Source organism: Podarcis filfolensis, assembly GCF_964270895.1.
Source record: "Podarcis filfolensis genome assembly, chromosome: 15".
Taxonomy (NCBI): Eukaryota; Metazoa; Chordata; class Lepidosauria; order Squamata; family Lacertidae; genus Podarcis; species Podarcis filfolensis.
The window spans coordinates 28,985,096-29,007,695 of record NC_139618.1 but is presented as its reverse complement, the minus strand read 5'-3'; the positions used below and the strand labels follow the sequence as shown (position 1 = coordinate 29,007,695).

Below are 22,600 nucleotides of genomic sequence, written 5' to 3'. Positions count from 1 at the left end.
CAGTACTCTGAACTAGAGGAGTCTAGTTTATGCTCCCATGGCACTCCATGTAAAGAGTGGCAGAATCCGGCCCTGACTGATCTATAAAAAGGAAGTCCTCTCCCCCCCACCCCCCCCATGCATGCAGATGAAGTGTTTGCAAAGAAGGAAGGATCACTTTTACTTCTGCCTGGCTACTTCTCTTGACCTCCCTCACACAATTGGTGTTGCTCATTCCTTTACAAGGGGCACAAACACCAGTGAAGGGAGCATCCAAACACAGCTGCCCCACTTTGGCACTTGGGTGAAAGCCCTAATTCTACCAGCCGGCTTGCTGAGCTACCTGACGGGAAGTGTTCAGCTAGACCAGAAGCAGGTGCCAGTTCCTCTGGGCCTGGCTTAGACAGTATTGGCACAAGGCAAATTGGTGGCAGCAGTTGAGGGGAATAGTTTGCTGTCAAGGTCCTGTAGACAAGCCTATGCATCACATCTTCCCTGGACTTAAATACTCTCACCACCCCACAAAAGTAAACCACCACCACCGGACCAAGAAAGAAACTGAAACGGCAAGATTGAGTCCCAGTGAGCTTTTATTGAGCTAATTCTCTCTTGAAAAGTAAGTCAGGCTTTTATCATCCATCACTTCTGCCCTCTGACACAGATATGGTCAGCCTTCTATTACATACTTGTGTGCGCAGACACATATCAAACCAAAAACATGAGCTCTACTGGACATTTGCCAGTTACCAGTTCAAAAAAAGTTTTATCTTCCCTCCCGCCCCACCCCATCCCGTTTCCAAATTCTAGTCCCCATTGTTCACAGTGAACATGGCCTGGACCGAGGACTAATGAAATACAATGTTGCTTGAACTGAAAACAAAACATCCCTCCCCCTGACGTTTTCCAGTTTTGTTTCAATAAGGGGAATAGAGACTAATTTTTCTTCCAGATACCCCCTCCCCACAATTCCTGGTTAAGACACAGCAGAGCCGTTATCTTTGTATATTTCTGCATCCCATCCCACCCCGCCCACCCCCTGCACAGAACTCTGGAATGCTGCCAAAAGGGAGATCCTGGCATAGCAGAGGCGCATCACAAATGTCGCAGCAGATCTAGCGTGCTCCTACTTGGGATTACCCTTTCCATATTCTGCCAGGGAAGAAATGGTAGCTGCGCCCCACAAACCCACGGCATGCTTGGCACCAGCAGCATAGGTCAGCCTGCTCCTGGCAACAATGGCACACCATGGCAAAGACACTGCCATGCACCAGAAGCCGCACAAGGCCTTCCTTCACTGGCAGCAGTCCATGAGTCCTGTGTAGGTAAACCCAACCCCAAAATAAAAATAAAAATAAAAAATAAGAATGAGATGCCCGATGTTAGCACGTCTGCCTTTGTGTCCTGTTTACATGATCTCATCCAGCTCCACAACAGACACAAAAGCAGGTGAAGGAAAGATGCTCCCATCTCATTCTGGATATATTTTTTTCTCAAAAAAAAAAAAAAAAGGCAAATAAGACCTACCCACCCCCACCCACCCTCATGGGCAATCTCTGGCGAGTGCCAGGCATTCTGGAAAGAACACACTGAAGTATCCCAAGCCTGGCTTTGCCCCTGTCCAGCTCTGGGGGGGAATTTATCATGTAGATTGGTTACTCCTTGCACAATCCAGGGGGATAAGCCAGCCACAAGGTACACCAGTGTTTTATTCTCTTTGGACCCAGCCAGAACAACATAAAATAGATTGCTCTAGGCTGCCACAATGAATATTAATGGAGCTACATTGGCAATTTAGGAACACGAGCCCATAATCTTCAGGGTTTCTATTCAGATTAAGAGGGGGAAATGGGAGGGAGACCAGGGTCTACCTAGTCAATATCTGGAGCATCTTTCCATTTACATGTCCCTCTATGCCCTAGAGAGGGCTTCTAACCAGCACCAAGTGGCTTTCTGACCCAACAAAAGCCACCCAAGATTGGCGCTCAAGAATCTAGGCAAATGCTGCTCCCCTGCTAGGAGGCCACATTTAAAGTAATACTTTCCATTTAAAAATGCTGTGCTTCAAGAGTGACCGGCTGAGCATGGCACAGGGCATGGGGGCCACCTCAACTCATGGCACCATGTCAGGTGTGCATGCTCCTACGAGGTTCTAGATTCCTGCACACTTGTCACCTTTGCACTAAAATGACCCCCTTACCTCCTCTGCTAGGAAGACAGAAGACTGGCTGCAGCAGAAGAGCAAGATTTTGCTTTTGGTCAGAATTTCCCACCCACAAAGCATCCCTCCCCCCCTCCCACAGAGTACTTGCCAGTCTGATGCAGCTGCAGTAAAGTCCCCAGCAGTGGAGCTATACTTTAGTGCAGCTTCTGCTACGTTACTGTGGAGTTACTAGACAAAACATTTTCACTTTGAAAGGTGTTGCCAGGAAGCACCTGGTTCTAAGCACAGACCTCTAAGCAGTAGGCTGGGTAAGGTTGTCGTTTTCCATCGTGGGAGAAATCAGGGTAAATTAGCTCCTTGGGGCAAGAAAGCAGGATGGTGTGGCAAGTGCAGCTTCTGACTATGTCTGAGCAAAGAGGGTCTGTGCTTGCCCTGGTGCCTCCTGGCAGCCTGTTGCTGGTCAGGCTGGAAGGGAATTCTTAAGAAGTTTACAGGTCGAGTTTACTCACTCCTTTTGCCTGCAGATCAGGCCAAACATCAAGCATATTGGGAGGGGCACAATTTAAAGCAACACTACTTGGACCTAAAGCTTTTGCCTGTCGTAATCAAGGCATGCAGGCCACCTGCAGCAGAGAGGGGAGAGGAGAGCAAAGGCTTGGGCAGGGGCAAGGAGGGGCTTGCCCTGGCCTGCTCCAGTCTCTAGGCAGACAGGCTTGAGACAAAGTCAAAAAGAAGTCGAAAGAGGCAACGCAATCCAAGAGAACTCTGGAATTGGCCAACAGTTTTTGCTCTTTTTAGTCCCAAATCCACACTTTGCATGTCCTTTTCTATCTTGCAAGAAGGCAAAGGAGGACTGTGCCCCCTCCAGCACAGGTGCCACCTTCCTGGAGTTTCTTGTAGGCAGGAATCCAGGTGTGCCTCCAAAAGGGCTCCCCAGACACACTTCTACCCCACCCCCAGATCTCTTCCAGGTCTGAAGTCGTAGTGCTTGGCATGGAGTAGTGTTGCAGAAAACTGAGCCCCTCTCACCTTTAGCTGCTGTCAAGATCTATCTATAATCCCTTTAACCCCAGCAAACTTCATCAAAACAGGAAAAAAGAAAAAAGAAAGTTATATATGAACCCATAACAGAAAAAAACACATATTTACAGAGTTTATACAAGTATACACATCCAATTTTCTGTGGAACACGCTTCAGAAAGGAAAGAACACCACGGCTCTGAGACAAGTCTACCTAGCAAGTGCTGTGACCACCAACGGAGACTCACGGAAACCAGTCTGTAGTGTTCTACAAGAGCACAAGGAGGGCTTTTCGGATGGCTCCATATTGCAGGTGGGTGGCAAGTGGCTCTTTCCTCCTGGGGTGTTGATGTTGCACTCAAATCAACCCAGGTGGTCCGGGTTCTTTTGTTTAAATACACGTATTTACAGAGTGGGTGAACTGCATCTGCATCTCAACTCCTCCATTAAAAAAAAAAAGTTGAACAAAAAAAAAGTATTACTGACAAGTGTCACCTCCCGGCCCAGCATGTGTGCGAGAGGGGAAGGGAGTGGAGGTGGGGAGAGAGACTTTGACCTGAACCAAAATGACTCCTTGGGCTGTATCTGAAAGGTGATATTCTGAATGGTCTCATAGCATAAGGCACTTTGCACAAATAAGTAACAAGCTCTTTAGCTTAAAAGACAGATGAGGAGCCAGGGAGAAGTTGAAATGCACTCAGTCAGGCGGCTGTGGGTGAATCTGAAATTGCAGAGTCAAGCTTGAATTTGGGAGTCTTCTCTTTTCAGAGTTCTTCTTCTCCACCACAAAGAAAGAAATTAAAACCAGCAGTTAGTGCAACTAATGTTCAGTCAGCACACAGTGCAAACGTGTGGGAAAAACAAAGGTATTTCCTTCCTATTTTCTGCTTCCATCCTCACAGCCAGATTAAAAAAAAAAAAACGAGAAAAAAAACTCAGCTCTTTAATCTTCATAGTTCCAAAACAATAGATGAAAAACCCACAAAGAGAAGGGCATCCCAAAAGAAACAATGTATCACATATCCGGATCAAAGGGCTTTAAGCTTGTGTGTTTAAGCAAAGCCTAGAAAGGAAGAAGAAACACTCACATTAGTATCACACAAAATGCATTGAAAGTTGACACTTTCACTATAGGGTGTGTAGGCCAAAGCTACAGCTCAAAACCAGGTAGCAAGGTGTCTGCTTTGCTGCCTGCCTGCAAGGCAGCATAAATAGAAGGAAAGATACTTCCTGGTTAGCTCTCCATGCATAATCTTTTTGCCTCCTGCATAATATTTTTCTCTGTATACTTTTAAGAAGAATTATTTGTATTTTGAAAAATGATTAAAAACATAATTCCCTGCTACTTCTTAATCAAGAAGCTTGAATATTTTAGTCCCTTCCAACTCTACAATTCTATTATTCTTTTGTACATTCTTCGAGCTATAGGAATGCCCTTTGATAAGAAGACATCCTTAAACTCCTGTAACACATCTACACTCCAGTACATGTGAGAAATTGTTTACACACTTACACACACACACACACACATCAACAACTTAGGCACCCAACAATTGTACATGTCTCTGCAGCCACAGCAGGTGCTGTGATTCTCCAGCAGTTTGACTTCACCCTGGAAGGTGCATTCCATTGTCTCTCAAGACAGACGGATGTCAACAATATAGGAAGTTGCCTTATACTAAGGCAGACCAGTGGTCTTATGTAACTCAGTACTGACTGGCAGCACTTCTTCAAAGTTTCAGTTCAGGCATCTTTACCTACTCCTTCCCTGGGGACTGAACCTGGGACCTTCTGCATGCAAAGCAGATCCTCTACCATTGAACTACAGCCCCTTATTTCTATCAGCTGCCCCTCAATTTGTTCTCACAGCCACTAACGGAGCCTGAGAAAGAAAATTCTCTCTAGCCACTGTTTGCGGGGAAAATAGTAAACTTGCCCCCAGGCTCTTTGAAAGGTGTACATCCAAGAGTCAAGTAGAAAATTTGCTCACTCTGACACTCCACAAGTCCAAAAGCCACAAGAAAGCAGTGATCCTTATGACCAAGCTATAAACTCTTATCAGACCTCATAAATATATGGAATTAACAACTAATAAGTGCAAAGTGCAGAGACAAGTAGCATTGCTTTGCACAGGCATGCATAGGACAGGCAAGTGAGCAGGAATGGCCTATTCAGCCACCTCTCCAGAAATGACTGGACAGTCTAATTCAGCCTGCTTCTCCCTTCAGACCCCAAGTCAAATACATACGCAGCAGTTAAGGTTTTTCATCTTCTACAGGCTCACTGTGGTATTCTGCCACATACAGGCTCTTGTCAATGTTACTGGGGATGGGCTTGATTTCTGTACCCAGCTGTTCCTCAATACTCTTCAGGTTGAACCGATCATCATAGGTGATCAAGTTGATGGCTAGCCCAAGGTGGCCAAATCGACCTTTAAGGAGAGAAATCGGCTGACATAAGTTGAGAAAATCCTCAGGCTTGCAGCAGCTTTTGTCCCTTGTCAGTTAATGCATGGCTGGTTCAGCAGCAGTGCTGAAGACTGTTCAACCCCAGCGCGAGACTCAAAGGCCACCCAGTTCTCCTCCCCACACCCTGTATAGCTGAACTTTCAAGTTTCACATCCCCATTTATTCTGGTATTTTCAACTTTCAACAAAAATAATAAAAGGGCATTTTACTATTCCCCTGTGAGGAGGGGTAAAGTACAAAGTTAAGAATCAAGCAAGGCTAGCCCACTCACATTTTGATCTCTGTAATAAAGCTATTTGCATGTAGTTTTTCTGGTTCAATCCAAACAGATTACATATATATCATATGAAATATGTTGCTATCTACAATAGATAGATAATAACTTTCTATTTGTGGAACTAATTGCTGCATAGCAATTGAAACAAGAAGAAAGATTAGGTTAGTCCCCTGCAAAGCTTCCTCAAACCTGCAGTGAGCAACCAACAATCCCGATGGGGGCGGGGGGAGCCTGCTTCAGAATATTCCCCCCAGATCTTCTTGGAAAGGTGCCCATTCTCAGAGTGTAATGGGTTGGGGTATGACCACAGGGAGTGTGGTTCACAGAATCATGAAGAACTTGGCCTGAGTAGGACTTCACTGGTGCACTGCATTGTGCTCCTAATCAAATCAGCAGTCAACAAAGCTGCTGCAGAGAATGCATCTGTGTCAACCCACTACCATACCAGGTGAACTGCAACTACGCCAGCTGAGTTTTCAAGGGCGGCCCTCTGTAAAGTGCACCAGGAGGTTAGGAGACTGCATAGATGATGGGAACTCAATAAGGCTCCTCTGTTTAAACTCTGGGATAGAAAGCATGAGGCCTGCTGGATTTTGTGGGACTCCCAACTTCCATCAGCTCCACCCAGCATGTCCAATGGTCAAGGATGATGGAGGCTGCAGTCCAACATCATCTGGAGGTATCATGACAGCTACCCCTGGTTTAACTTCCTCTGAATCAAGATCGCTGGATAAGCGATAGTGATACCCCACACATTAGCTTCACCCCTGCCATTATGTTTCACCCCATGCTGTCCACATATTGTAGAAAGGTTTGAAGGAAGAGAAGCCTCCTAAACCCACATGAGCTGCAACAATAAAAGCCTACATGTTCCCCAACACATGGGTAGTATCAGTGGAGGGATGACCCACATGGTCCCATCTCCCCTCTCTCTATGCAATCTGAACTGTGCAGAAATAAATGACTAAATAAGGGCAATATTGCTCATGGATTGTTTTTTTCAAAGGAAAAGAGCTTGATGACATCAGCTCTGCTTAACAGAGGGGTAGCTGGTGAACTAACAGAACCCTAATCTGACCATGGTCTCCAACATGAAGGACAAAGTCAAAGTTGGCTGCTGCTTGCTCACTGAGCAGTATTTGGCGAGAAGCTACCAAATAAGCTGTCATTCTTCACTGCACAGCTTTCTCACCTGATCTGCCAATACGGTGGAGATACGTTTCTGCCAGCTTTGGAAAATCAAAGTTTATCACAACATTCACAGCTTGGATATCAATACCTCGGGTAAACAGATCTGAAAAATGAAGTTTTCAGTTTAGATAATTTGACTAAAGTGACAAGGAGAGCCCTCCTCAACCAAGAAGTGGTAAGATGGTCTGCTAACAGGCATTAGCAGGGCAGGAAACCAAGACACAACTAATTTTGCACTAAGTTTTTCCTTTAGCCTCAAGAGCTGCTGGATTCTTTAAAGGACTAACCCTGAAGAACCCTTCACAGCCACACAGATATTTATGATGAACAATACACAGTTGTCCCATAGCTAACTTTTCCCAACCAAGAAAATTCAGAACCTGGACAAAGCGTTTCTTGGCTACTCAAACTGTTGCACCATTCAGTTGTGAATGCTCTTCAAGGATAACTACTAAGCCAACAAGAAGCTGGGGGAGGTTATCCAAACTGCTTTCCCCCTTCTTAATTCTTACGTCCATTCATAATAATGCCCATACCCCTCTTGCATTCTCCTATTTGACTGAAGGTGCTTAATGAATTTCCAAAATGGAAGCACAGAGAAGATATTCTAAGTCTACTTTCAATTTCATACTGAATAGTCACTAGGCTTGAGACATGAGCCAGAGAGAAAACAAAAGGGGTACTCACCAGTGCAAACAAGATTGCGGCATAAGCCATTCCGGAAATCGTGGAACACACGATTGCGGTGCTCCTGGTAAGAAACAGGAAGAGATTATTCACCAAAACATCCCCTGACGTTGAGACACCAAGCAGCTGGGAACCTCCAGGGAAACAGCAAGGAAACAACAGTCTGCACAATTTATGCCACAAAGCACAACTTACTGCAGGAAAAACTGCTGCACCAGATACTGCATGTCTGAAGTGCTATATTTGGGGCCACTCCCTATCAGTTCCTGTCTTCTACTTTCACACTAGGTTACCCCAATTCTATCTTAATTTAGCCATCTGTTTAGCCCCCCATTGTGCCAGTACCAATCTGGCTCTCATTTGATTTAAGAACTGAAGGAAATCTCTTCAAATACTGGCATACTTCGGTGCCATATGAGTAGTAGTAACAGAACTGAAGGTGGTTCCAGAGAGTATTTGAATGTGTCATGCAGCAAGAAGGGAACATCTGAACAGCATCTATCTCCTCATCTGCACTCCCCAACCCTTAGTATCAGGAACCAAGCTGCATTAAAATCCTATAGATGCTTGTTAATTTTTAACTTCATACTGACCTGTCTCATCTTTGCATGGATATAGAAGCACGAATACCCCAGCTGGGAAATTTTCTTAGCTAGTAGTTCAACCCGTTGGGAAGAGTTGCAGAAGATGATTGATTGGTTGATTTGGAGCTAAATACAAATACAAAGTGTTCAATGTCTGAAAATTCCAAGGCAATTAATCTTTTTAAAAAGACAAAACTATCACAACAAAGCATCTCATTTATAAACTGCACAAACACTTCCCACACATAACCATGTATCATCCTCCCCTGGCTGAGGCTGATGGGAGTTGGATGTTCGAAACATCTGGATAGCATCAGGCTAGGAAAGGTGGTTCAAAGTAGTTCTAATGGTTCTGGTAAAAAGAGTTACCAGCTGCAAGATGAACAAGTGGTGCAGCTGCTTCAGTTCAGCATAGTTCCTGAGCCCCTCACAACTTAAGCCCCAACTCAGGAAAGAAATGTAGCTTCAGAACAATCCAGAACATGAAGCATACAACAATGTATATCCTCTTAAATGACAATTTCTCATTCAGAGTTCTATTCTACTGGAAAGATTATGGGGGGTGGGGAGCAGTAAGTACAGATATGCAAACACAGCTTTTCATTCGGACTATATTAGAGGAGGCCACCATGTAAACCCTCATTTCCTCTCCAGGAGTCTTCAGACCTGTGCTTTCTAGATGAACGGCTTTTATTTAGTTTACTGTTTAGTTATATGACTTGGTCTATCTGATTCCATGTACGAAACATAGTTTGGGGCAGAATTGGAAGCCCGATGTCACAGCTTACCCTGGAGAATAGTGTGTTGAGACAATGAACTTTCTGGCGCTCAGTTACGTAGGCATAGTACTGAGTAACTCCCTTCAGTGTCAGCTCTTCCATCAAGTTAATCTCATAAGGTTTCTGCAAGTGGGAATTCTGAAAGAGAAGCATTTTGACATTTGGGTAAAAATGCAGCCTGCAGGAAACCCTGACAGTTGTTCTTTTGGTCATTAAGAAAAGAGGGATTTATCAAATGTTGTAGCAAGTGCCAACAGTCCAAGAAAATAATCAACGCTGCACTTACCATAAACTTCTGTACACTTAAAGGGAAAGTGGCTGAGTATAGCAAGATCTGTCTATTTTTAGGTAGCGTGAGAATAATGTCCTCCATTATTTGAACAAAATCTTGGGACAGCAGCTTGTCTGCCTGCAAATACAAGTGGACCAATTTAACACTGGAGTCTTCATGCAACATATAAAAGCTTGCTCAACGTTCAGAGATCCTTACTGGTCTGTCTTTACAACTACTGTAGTTCCAAATAAGAGTTCCAGCTTCACTTTAACATGCCTGCCTCAATAATAATTTAATAATAATAATTTATTATTTCTACCCCGCCCATCTGGCTGGGTTTCCCCAGCCACTAAAGACATTAATGTTTCCCAGCCCTTAACCAGAATCAACTTGACCTTATTTTTCCATGCAGACCCTACCCCTTTTAAGCAGAAGAATCATCCTTTGCAAGGGTACCAGGATACAGGCCTGATTTCAAAATGCATTTCAAGGAACAGGAGTTGCCACGTGCTGCTACTTTAACTTGCAAAGAACAGATTCCAGAGTCTGGCAACGCTAATATTACCTCATCTAGAACAATCATCTGGACATGGTCCACCTTTGCTACTCCTTTCTTGATGAGATCCAGAATCCTCCCTGGCGTAGCTATCACCACATGCACTGCAAAAACACAGAAGCACACAGAGATGAGCTGCAACTTGAATTATGGAGGTCTGAAACTAAGCAGTCAGGTGCCACCTAGGGCGTCCCGGGCTCTACACTTCAGCATCACAAAATATCCTACCTGTATCATCAAGCCTCATTATGTCATCACGCAGGTTGGTTCCTCCTGTGGTTGCCATCACTTTGGCCCCTCCCATATGTTTGCTGACCTGGATGCAGATCTGACTGACCTGCAGGGCAAGTTCTCGTGTGGGAACAATCACCATTGCTGCAAGAAAGAAGAATATTCAGGTGCAAGAAAGAAGAATATTCAGGGCAGTCCAAGGATTTTTGAATTCATATATTGTACCCTTTAAGAGCTCAACACAACACTTTCAAAAATCCCATTTTTCTTACCAGCCTATACAGATACAATAAAAGTGTTAAGTGTAAACAGAGGCAACGGAAAGATATTTTTTCTTCAAACATATAAAAACCTAGACTACAAAGATCAATGAAACAGGTTGGCAGCAAGCTCAGGACATAAAAGTTATTAACAAAATGAATAATTAATTGAATGCATTCACTAACGTGGTGGTCTTAAGTCACTAGCTCAGAGAGCTTCAATAAAGGAAGTTTCACCTAGTCCAGAAGCAATTATTTCTAAGCAACAAATATTGGGGGCTGTCTATCACCCTCTTGCCTGGTATGCAAATGAGCTTCCCTGAGGCATCCAGTTGGACCAAGAATATTGGACTAAAGACAGACTGATTCAGAAAATAAGTTATGTTCTTAGCTGGCAGGAGCATACTGTAACAAGAAACACTTAATTGCATCCCATTGTAATTTTCATCAACTAAATCTACTCTCAAGCATTTTATCTCTACTATGCAGAGAAAATCTCAGCAACTGTTTCACGATTCTGGGGTGGGCAAGTTTGCAGTTCAACCCTTCAAATTTTACTTCCTGTAAAAGTGTGCTGTAAATCAAAGGAACAGCCTTCTTAACAGGTGCTGCTAAAGGTTAAAGGGGTGTTGTTGAACAGGCAGGGATAAAGCAGCATTATCAACCTTGAGAAAGTCTGTCTAATGCTTTGTTTTCCTGACATCTGTGAAGTGGGAAGTTAAAGATAGTAAGGGATTCAACACAGCCATGGGTGAAATTTAAAGATCTAGACAAAGTTCTCATCTTATTTCCCATCTTCAACTCACCTTGTATGTTATCCTTCTTTAAGTCAAGCCGTTCAAGTAAGGGAATGAGGTAGGCGCCGCTCTTTCCGGTTCCGTTCTTAGCTCTAGCCAAGATATCCCTCCCAGACAAAGCAATGGGAATGCTCTCCTCCTTAAAAGAAGTAACAAGGATCAGCATAAGAAAACACAATGCTTACCTCTACTGGGAGCAAAGGGTAGGGGGAGAGGCACTGGAGCTAATGTAGCATTAGTTAAGACCCTAGGGCAAACAAGCACATATCTTCCATGCATGGCCCGCCACCCAAGCAAGAAGTCTATCATCATGAACTGGACCTCTCACAAGCAGAGTGATAGAAGCTACAGAGGGGCCCTCATCCTGTCAGCATGGTGACTCAAAGGTAACTAACTAGCTAGGGGTTTTTTTTTCCTTTTCAAAAATGGACAGAGATAGCTGCTTCCAGTTTCTTCAGATGATATAGTTTTCAGGATGAACCAAAGTCAAAGCACAGGAGCCTTGTCCTCCAGTAAAAGTGTCACAGAAAAAGCAACGAGTCAAGATTTCTCCCTGTTGCCCTCCACACAGCCAAGGACTGGATGCACAAACAATTTAATACAGAATCCACATATTTTTCAGGCTATTGTGACACCAATGGCCTATTGAGAAAATGATGGCTTTCCTCCTAGTTGGTCAGCTATAAGAAGTTTATAATTGCTGAAAAAGAATGACTCAAGCAGGAAAAGTTCTGCATTAACTGTCTTGAACAATAATGTTCCTGAACTCTGGACATACATGGGTGAGGGAGGAGCCTCAGTTATCCACACAGCAGCTAGATAAAGTTGCCAGAGTGCCAGTGAAAGCAACATGGCAAAATAAAGCATCATGCTCAACAGGAATCTAAAGCACCATATCATGCACCATCCAGCTCAAATAGTCCTCTACCAGCTGAATTTTCATTCACCAGGTAAGCACCTTACATCTGCTCCTGTCACACAAACCAACCTGAATCGGAGATGGTTTTTCCCAGCCCATTTCAAAAATTCCCATCAGCAACTCCCGTTTCAGGCAGTAATCTTCAAATTCATTTCCTTTTGTGGATGTCACATCCTGAACAAGCAAAGTAGAACAGTCAGCTCATGCCCTCTCACACATTCAATTTCAGTACCAGATAAAAGCAGGTAGCAGAGTGATACTTCAGTGGGACAGCACCTCCTTTGCATGTAGAAGCTCCCAAGTTCAATCCCTGGCATTCTATAGATAGGGCCGAGGAGACCCCTTCCTGGAAGCTTGGACAGCTGCTTCCAGCCAGTGTAGAAACTACTCAGAAAGACATACCAACAGTGTAAGGCAGCTTCCTTGGCTTCTTATTCATTTGCTCATCATGGAGAATATGTACTAAAAGATGCTCTTGCTTGCATGCACAAGCCCTTTGGTCCATTCTACACAGCCAATGTGATTAGTAAAAGGTAAAGGTAAAGGTACCCCTGCCCGTACGGGCCAGTCTTGACAGACTCTAGGGTTGTGCGCTCATCTCACTCTATAGGCCGGGAGCCAGAGCTGTCCGCAAACACTTCCGGGTCACGTGGCCAGCGTGACAAGCTGCATCTGGCAAGCCAGCGCAGCACACGGAACGCCGTTTACCTTCCCGCTGGTAAGCGGTCCCTATTTATCTACTTGCACCCGGGGGTGCTTTCGAATTGCTAGGTTGGCAGGCGCTGGGACCGAACGACGGGAGCGCACCCCGCCGCGGGGATTTGAACTGCCGACCATGCAATCGGCAAGTCCTAGGCGCTGAGGTTTTACCCACAGCGCCACCCACGTCCCCTAATGTGATTAGTACAGCACGTCAAAGTGCAAGTAGATAAATAGGTACTGCTCCGGTGGGAAGGTAAACAGCGTTTTCATGCACTGCTCTAGTTTGCCAGAAGTGGCTTTGTCATGCTGGCCACATGACCCGGAAGCTGTCTGCGGACAAAACGCTGGCTCCCTCGGTCAGTAAAGCGAGACGAGCGCCGCAACCCCAGAGTTGTCTGTGACTGGACTTAACGGTCAGGGGTCCCTTTACCTTTTTTAGTCCAAACACCTACACACCTCCCTCAATTATATTTAAAGCCCAATATTTGCATGCTTTCTAGGTTTAGGAACTCCTTACCGAAGTTTTAATTCTCAGATCTTTTGGAGGGAGTTTTAAAGTCTTCTTCCAGTCATCGCCAGGTCTGAAGTGAGAAAATAAGACTTGTCAGCCGCTGATAGGATGCACCATTCCACTCTAGACTGAGAGTACGACAGAGCCAGAAATGCAAACCAGAGAACATGACAAAAGAAAAACTAATGCTTCCTCAAATGTACCCCAAGGCTTAAATTCATATAATAGCCATCTTCTCTCATAGGACTGTGAAGGGAACAAGAGCTCTGCAATGGAAAATATTCAGCACACGCCAAACTACAATTTCCAGGACACTTTGGCATGACAATTAAAATGGTGTAAAATCTATACTGTGCAGCTATGTCAGATGAGGTCCATATACTGTCCTTACATTATGCATGTGGCAGATGCAAAATCCACGCCTTAGAAAACTTGTCAGAATTAGTTAACTGAAAGCAATAGTGGCAAATTTAATCTAGCTACTAACTAAGCAAGACAAGATTCCCTAGACCGACAGTGCACCACCTTAGTCTGTGTTTCAGGACGCAAAGTTCTTCTGACATATGATCCAAAGCCCTCATTATGCAGTCAAGTACCCAATAAATGTTAAGCAAGCACCTGAAATTGTATTAAAAACCAAGAAGTTATTTGATTTTTGCTGAACATAGGTGCAGAAATGGCAATTAATGAAGAATGCAGCAGCCAGATGATCAGGCTACAAGTCTAACCCAACCACATTAGCTGCCTATGTTTCCAGGCCAATTCAAGGTTCTGATTTTAACCCATAAAGCCTTGTGTGGTTCAGGGCACTTATCTTTGTAGAAGGTGCCTATTGACATGAATCTATTTGGTCAGCTCCAATAAATGTTCATGGAAGGCTTCTTCAGTGATGGTTCTGCACCTCGGTAATATTCTCCCAAAGCTCACCTGGCACAGAAATTGCTGTAACTATATGGTGCCAGGTAAAAACCTTCTACACCGTGTGCACTTGACAGCACATTAATAAATATCTCTTTAAGTGTTTTCTGCCACTGTTGATTTTGTTATTTTTATGGACAATTGTTTTAATTATGGTTTTAAATTTTATAAGCCATGTATTTTGTCTTGGGTCTTTCCATAAAAGTTGTCTAAAGAGATTTAATAAACACTATAATCAATTCATAATATAGTCAATTCTTCATTAGGGGAAAGATGCCTTTCATCTAAACCAAAACATTCTATAGTAAGACCACTTTTAAAAAAAATCCCCGATTACCATAAACTAAGAAATTTTAGGCCAATATTCCTAACAGCCAAAGTGGTTGAGTGAACTATAGATAAGGAGCTGTCTATCTAGGTCCATATCAAACTGGCTTCTGGCTGTGGTTTCAGGCAGACTGCCTTAATCACCATAGCTGATGACTTCCAGTAAGAGACATGGGGAGCAGAACTCCAATAATGCTCTTGAACTTCTCAGCAGTTTTTGTAACTAATGATTATGGCATCTTTCTGGAAGTGCTACACGTTTTGTGAATAAGGAGACCCAGTGTTTTTTTTAAAAAACAAAAATGATATGGGGTACTCTCATTTTGACTCAAGAAAACCACCATTTTATAGTTCAAATTGGGAAAAATAAATACATTAAATGGACAAAAGTACAAAGATTCACAAAATGTTTAGGGGTATGCGTAGCCCTGCATCTCCCCCAGAAAAAAGTACTGGGGAGACCACTTTGCGGTCTTCCATTACTGCCCTATCTGGCAATTACAGGTGATTATAATGAAGGGCTTTTCTTTCCAGCAGAAGCTCTCTTATGGGGTCTTGCATGTATCTCTTTTGTCCCACCATATTAATACAAGACAGGAAACCACTGGGAGAGATTACCCAGTTTCTATTCCTTTCCTATCTGAACCAGATAAGATAATTCTTAAATGACTGCCTGAAGTCAGTAATGATCAAGATGAGGGTCAATATCAAACTTTGTCCAGACAAGACAGATGCTCATAGTAGGTAATCTTATAACTGGAGAAGAGATGGAACTGTTTGCTCTGAGTGGGGTCACACTCCTGAAATAAGTTAATTGCTGGAGTTTCCTCCTGGACTCTTAGGTGGAAGTTACGGACAGCAGTACATTTCAACAGTTTCAACCAATAAGGCAGGGGGCAAGTAGCCTTGCCACTGTTATGCAAGTCTGGAAGCCTCACTCTTCCAATATGCAGCTATGTGTAGCTGACCTTGAAGATGATGCAGAAACTTCAGTCCATCACAAATGCAGCCACCAGTATAATCACCAATGTCAGCTACTGGGAATACACAACACCAATTCTGAGTGAGTCCTCTGGCAGCCAATGAGCTTGTTTCCAGGTGAATATCAGTACGATGGTTCTTACCTCTAAGGCACAAGTCCAATATTCCTGAGATTGTGGGTTTCACTGTTCTCTGGGTAGCTGGCCTCAATTATTAATACAGCTCTCTCAATAGTGTTTCTGTGCTTGCAGCAATTTGCTATTGGATCAAGGAGCCTAGGCTACTCAGAGAAGTAGTCAAAGCTTCTCTGATTAGGAAAGCTTTTCTGCAGTTACATATACTAAATTATTGTGTATACCATATGTTATTAATATGTTTAACATGCTTAATTATTATTATAAGCTTCTCAGGGTTCTCTAAAGCACCATGTGCATTGATAGATACAAATACACATTAAGCAATGAAGTACAAGAATCCCAATTAAGTATTTGCTGAAATCGTTGAAGCTCCACAGAATCAGAGAGGTGAAGGGTGATTTGTAGGAAATATAGCCCACCTCCCTGTTTGATGCTAGAACCATCAAGAGGGCTCTCCCCATTTTCAACCAAAATCTATCAACCTGTAACTTAAGCTCCTTAGACTTAATCCTGTCCTCTGGGGCAGGTATGTGAAGAGTGCTGTCATGTTACCACTTAGGCTTTCCTCCAGGGCATTCACACTCAGTTTTTTCAACCATCCTTCATATGACTCCCTTTACATATGGCTGATCAGCTTTGTTGCCCTCCTCTAAATCATTTTCATTTGCCTGCATCCTCCTTAAAAGCATAGCACCCAGAACCTGACACAGTACACTAGTTAAGGTCTGATTAATGCAGCTATGGAGTCCAAAGTGCTCAGAGCCTAGCACAACCAAAGTGGATTTTGTCAATCTCATTAACAATGGAAACACTGGGTTTTCTGTACAAACACATGAGGGCATTTCATGATCAACAATTAGAATGCATGAAAACTAACAGAACAGAAAGGATGGCAGTTAAGGCTTGGCATCAAGTACTGCTCCGGTTGGCAAAACAGGCCCACAGGAAGAACTCTGGAGGTCATCCTTTAAGCACCAACATGGCTGCTGAGTAGTTTGGCAAGTACTCACTTGATAGTGGAGGCCATGCTCTGTGCTTGCTGCTGAGTGCCGTTATTGATTGTGTTGGGATGTTTCAGCTGGTTCATCTGTTGCTGAGCCTGTGTTCCCCCGCCTCCTGGGCCACCAGTGGGTTTTACGGGGCCCCTCAGCTGTCCATTTTGACTGGAGAGACCCATTATAACAGGGTTCTCTGTTCTGGCTGTACTCATGTTTTGCTTTATAAAGATGTCTTTTTCAACTTCAAAACTTTGTGAGTACAGAAACTGTAATAGTTTATTAGACTCTCCAAGATGAAGAGATAAATAAGGTCCTGCTCAATATATGAGTCTTTTATTGCAACGCAGGCAAGCACCTGTAAAGTCACTCAAGAGTAAAGCAGTAACTTGCACTGTGGAACAACTCTCTTAAAAAAAAAAAAGTCTTCTGACAAACTTGAGTTCTATCCAAAAACCACTCACTTCAATCTGAAAAAGATAAGATAATACTGTTAGTATTTCTAATTATTTGCTGCAAGCTATACCAGTTGGAAGGATGTCCTCAATGATGCAGACATATTAGAACTATTTTACTAATAGACTACTGATAAGGAAAAACCCCCAATGAACAGTCTTGTGGTGCCTTAAAGACTTAACAAATTTCTTATGACACAAGCCTTGATGGACTAGGGCCCCCTTCAAACGCACTGAGTGTGCTCCCGGGTTGGTGGATATATATACACGAGAGAAAAAAGAGAAATATAAACATTGAGATGAGATAGAAATAAAACAAAAAATAAAGCCAGAAAATTACATTAAAGTAAAATAATAAGTTATCATCATGATCACCCTGCTTATTTTATGTAATTTTATGACGTTTTAAACTTTAATGCAATTTTCACTTACTAGGCTTTCTGCATTCCTTTCTATCTGACCTCATTGTTTACATTTCTCTCTCATTTCTCTCTCTACACCCAGATGTATATAAATTTGCCCACTGAGAACAAACTTACTTTATCTGATGAAGTGGACTCTAATCCACCAAGTAATAATTTTTTTTTACAGTGATATCCCAACTGTGGCAACGGGACTTTCACTTGGGCAACTGCAAACATTGAAGGACCCTCTGGGGCCGGTGGGGGCTGTAGGGGGTGGAGAGAAAAGAGAATCCTTTGTGTCCTGATGGATCTGACCTAGTGTCATGAGGGTTCTGTAAAACTCGTTTTTGCTGCAACAGACTAACATAGGCACACCTCTGGAAATGAGAAAATTTGATACACATCCAAAAAGACTCCCACTAGTTCCCCAGCAACTCTGCATTGCAAAAGGATGCCAGTACAGATGGTGGATTGTCTTTGTTAATAAACTAGCCATAAGCTCTCTAAACTTTGTTTCCAAAACTCTTACTAAAACTACAAAATTTTTGCTTAATATCCTGAATGTACTGTCTCCTTCTTTTCAGTATTGTTTTTATTACACTACCTCCTATCTGCTGAAAATATTGCTGCAAATGAAGTCTGCACACTGGTGTGCTGCCTTTTAAAAAAACTTCTAAAGGGGAACTTGTTTTGGAAATGAAATGGAGGCACACAGTATGGGGACAGTGACAAGTCCCCCCTCCAATTTTTATGAAAGGGTGACTTTGAAAAGCCCTTTCCTGTGCACATATAGAATTAGTGGCCCCAAAACATGCTTGCAAATCATGTTAAGGGAAAGGAGCTCTAACTATGGCACTTCACAGACACAAGCAAGCGCTCCAAGCAGGAAGTTTGGCTTCTGAATTGCAGAGCACCTCTTCAGCTAAAGCCACCTGACTGGAAATAAGAAGTGAAGTTTGCCAGATGCATCTTACAGGCTTACAGAGATTCCAGAGCAAAGCCTCTTTATGGATGGCACATGCTGAAGTCTTGGTATTGAAGTTACATGTAAAGAGAAGGGTATGTACCCTCAAAACTCAACTGCTCCTCTGAGAATATGTTACAAAAGTATAGTCACTCAGGAGAGGCTGCAGACCACCAGAAAACTAAACAGAAGCTGCTGGGAGGCCTCTGAAATGTTTGTTACTGATATTGCAGTGTAGCTAGCTTTCTTACTACTCTGCTGAAAAGTGACTAAGATAAAACCACTCTAGGCCTCCCTGAGCAATCCCCAAAGTGCTTGCAAGCGCTCAAGAGTGTAGTTGATACAAGCTTGATTATACAAGAGTGTACTCAATAAAGTCTGCATTCCTCCTTTTGCAAGTGTTGTGATTTGAGGAACTAATTTACTATTTCTTCCAAAATGGCAAGTCCAGAAATTCCCAGGCCAAAAATGTCACTATGTGCGTGAGCGTAGTACACTCCCCCAACCGCATCTCAATACGCCCAAGGCAGAGAATCACAAAAGACCCACAAAGCAACCCCCTAACCCCTGCTGGAACTACAGCACTGGTCAGAACCCCCCCCCCCCCGTTTCTTAAGACTGGCTGACCAGCTGCCACAAATGAAAATAAAGGGCCTGCTACCCTGAAAAAAAACCCCGAAAATTTTGGTGTTAGAAGTAGCAGCTTTAAAAACATTTTTCTCCACAGCCAGGCTGCGGAGCAAAGCTGCATATTATGGCTTGCATCCATTACTATTCATACTCAGAAGGGGCCCAGTGAAATGAATAGGCATGGCTAGATTATATCCATCAACTTCAGTGGGTCTACTCCGTGTAAAGCCAGTTGGCTATAACACTAAGATAATTTCCCCCTTTTGGATTATTTTTGGGGGGCGGGGCTGCAACGTTTTCATTACGAAGGTTTCCAGGCCCTTCAGCTTCCCTCAGAGGAAGGAACAAGAGAGTTCCAGGGCGTCTCTTTCTCTCCCCTCACCCTTTCCCCATTTTGATTATGTGTCGGCAAAGCGGAGCGGGGGTTTGAAAAAGGGAAGGGAGTGGAGAACCACCTCCACACCCTCCGTTCCTGGCTGGACAAGTGAGCAGCCACCAAGACCTAGGCCAGAATCCCGCGGGGCCACAGCCTCCACCCGGCGCACTCCAAAAACCCTTTACCCGCAGAGCGCCGCTTTTAAGGGAAACTGCTGCGACTGCCGGGGCCTCCGCGCGCTTTCCTGGACCGAGAAGCAGAGGGAAGAAAGGAAGGGGAGGGGGCGCGGCCTGAAGGCCGACAAAGCCGCCGCCGCCGCCCGTCCCTCAGCAGGGGTAGCTTCGTCGGGCCTCACCGGGCACCCGCCGACCCCATAAGCCGAGGCCCGTCGGCCGGCTGTCCCGCTTTCTCCCCGCTTCCTTGTCGCTGAGGGGCGTGTGAGGAGGAAAAGGGAGGCCCCGATCCCAGCCCCAGCTACGCACGCGCGCGCCCCATCTTCTGCCGCCCCCGCGCCTCACAGAGGGGAAGCGCCTCACCGGCCCTGCTGCCTGCTCGCTCGCTCTCTCCTTCCTCCTTCCTTTCTTTATTTCTTCCCTTCTTTCGCGCCTGCCTTGCTGCGCTCGGTCTCCCGCTCCGGGTGTCGGCCTATCTCCTAGCCCGTCACTCGGTGGGTCTGCTCCGGACTATGGCGGCGGCGGCGGCGACGCGACAACAAGATGGCGGCTTCCTCCTTCCTTCCTCTCTCAGGGCAGGCCCCGCCCACGCCGGAAGCACCACCCCCTCGGCGTTCGAACGCTTGGGCGCGCATGCTCCGAGCGCCGCTCCGTTGTCTGCGGAGGGAAGAGGCTCCTGAGGAGTTTTCGGCCGCGCTCGAACGGCGACGCTCGCCCCGTCCTTCCGCCTCGGCCCGAGCTGCGCGCGCCTCCTCAGCCCGTGCTCGACGCGGATGCTCAGGGGCAGACTCTGCTCCTGTACATGGAGGCTCTACTACGCCCTTATGGCAGATGGACGCTGCTTCCTCCTCCCCCTCCTCGCCAAATGTACCTACAGTACTGTAGTTTCAAAACCACTTAAGCACTGTTATAAGAAAATACCTGTAATTCCCTTGTGGAATATCTAGATTCTGTCTAGAGTCCCTCAGGAGATTTTTATCGGTCGGAGAGAAAGCAGAGGCCCACCAGAGTATATGAAAGCAAAACCTGATCTTTATTAAAGGAAATAAACTTGCAACAAGGTCCACAAGGAGGGAGGAGAACCCCGAACAATGCTGCGCAAGCCCCTACACTTGAAATTGCCCACCCTGTAGCCTAAGATACCCCCACAAAACATACACACAAAACAATTTGAAAGCGTTGCTTCTCTCCTGCCTACCAGGATACCTGATAATGCCTTCCTTGATTGCATTTTCTGGGTAGCCTGGCCATTCCTTTTTTGTTTTGAGATGGTAAATACTTTAGTGCCTGAATCTCTTAAACATATTGATAGTTTGCTCAGATATAGTGGTACCTCGGGTTACATATGCTTCAGGTTAAGAACAGTTTCAGGTTAAGAACAGACCTCAGGAACAAATTAAGTACTTAACCTGAGGTACCACTGTACTCGCCAGACTGTATTTGCAGAAAGGTGTAAGTCCCTACAGTCCAAAAGCGATTGGAAAGCTTTTCCTTCCTCCTTGCACAAAGAAATATTTGATGTCAATTTGAGAGAGTCAAAAATGGCTTCAGGATTGCTCTCCTGTACTATTTCATACACGTGGTTTATGTACTTATGTATGTGTTTGCCTGGTACATTGATGAACATCTATATTTGAGACCTTAGAATTCTTATAACAGTTGCTGGCAACAGTTTTCACAAGGATACATCATGTGTGCAACATGAACAAGCACACTGTCTGCACGGACAGTGTCTACCACACGTTTTCCTGTGGTCAGATCAGGACAAAGACCCATCTAATCCAATATCTCTTCCTCAAAGTGGACGTGGGTGGCGCTGTGGTCTAAACCACAGGTCGGCAACCTAAGGCCCATGGGCCACAAGTGGCCCACGGGGGTCGTTTAACCAGCCCACAAGCTGTCCCTGAACCGCTCGGTGAGTCCGCTAAACCGACACAGGTGAGGAGACTCGCCTCTGCGGCACCGGAAATTGTGTCTGCGCAGACGCTGCAAATCGCATCTGGGCAGACGCAGATGCCGAAAATCACGGGTGCATGAGCGATCCGGCCCACGGAGGGATCTCCGCTGAAGCGAACCGGCCCAGGTGAGGTAAACCTTGCCAACCTCTGGTCTAAACCCTTGAGCCTCTTGGGCTTTGCCAAACGGAAGGTCAGCAGTTCGAATCTGCGCCGCAGGGTGAGCCAGCTCCCTCGGCCTGAGAAGCAAGATGAGCACTGCACCCCATAGTCTGGACTTAATCGTCCAGAGGTCCTTTACCTTTACCAAACCTCAGAGTGACCAACCAACCAGGCAGACACCGCAATGGGAAGCTTTTGGGTCCCACTTCTGACACTTAACTGACTGTTATTCAGAGGCAGACTAACTCAAACAGAGGTGGAGCATAGCTAGTAGCCACAGATATAGCCTTATCCTCTTCTATTTATTTGTTCGATCTTCAAAGCCACCGGAGCGAGTGGCCATCACTACATCTCATGGGAACGAATTCTCGTTAATGCACTATGTGAAGAAGTCCTTTGTGTCTGTCCTACAGTCACTCCTCTCCAGTCATCTGATGGGTTTATTAGTGTTATAGGAATTATGAGGTCTCAAATATATAATAAATGTTGATAATTGCACAAGGTAAACACATACATAAGTATATAAACCAGATGTCTAAAATAGTACAGGAGAGCAATCCAAAAGCTATCTTGGCTCGCCTAAAGTCTCTAAATATTTCCTCTGCCTCCTTAGTCCCCCTTGCCTGAGAACACTTAGGCCAGGCATCCCCAACCTTCGGCCCTCCAGATGTTTTGGACTACAATTCCCATCATCCCTGACCACTGGTCCTGTTAGCTAGGGATCATG

General features: G+C 44.7%; 1 protein-coding gene across 1 annotated transcript; it reads right to left on the bottom strand.

Annotated features, from left to right (window-relative positions):
• Positions 1-551: 551 nt before the first annotated feature.
• Positions 552-20,346, bottom strand: DDX6 (DEAD-box helicase 6). The gene is made up of 14 exons (XM_083587239.1): positions 20,120-20,346; positions 16,770-17,224; positions 13,403-13,466; positions 12,253-12,357; positions 11,274-11,403; positions 10,205-10,351; positions 9,986-10,080; positions 9,433-9,555; positions 9,156-9,284; positions 8,377-8,493; positions 7,784-7,847; positions 7,098-7,199; positions 5,409-5,591; positions 552-4,223 (listed from the first exon to the last, which is right to left on the bottom strand). Exons 2-13 carry the CDS (start codon positions 16,967-16,969, stop codon positions 5,416-5,418), a joined length of 1,452 nt encoding a protein of 483 aa, XP_083443365.1. The 5' UTR covers positions 16,970-17,224; positions 20,120-20,346; the 3' UTR covers positions 552-4,223; positions 5,409-5,415.
• Between the last annotated feature and the right edge of the window lie 2,254 nt (positions 20,347-22,600).

Coding starts and splice junctions, on each gene's coding strand:
- DDX6 (XM_083587239.1), bottom strand. CDS start 16,969: ATGAGTACAGCCAGAACAGAGAACCCTGTTATAATGGGTCTCTCCAGT. Junction 9,285..9,432: donor TAAGTGTACAGAAGTTTATG/GTAAGTGCAGCG, acceptor CTTCTCTTTCAG/AATTCCCACTTGCAGAAACC. Junction 8,494..9,155: donor TCAACACACTATTCTCCAGG/GTAAGCTGTGAC, acceptor ATTTGTATTTAG/CTCCAAATCAACCAATCAAT.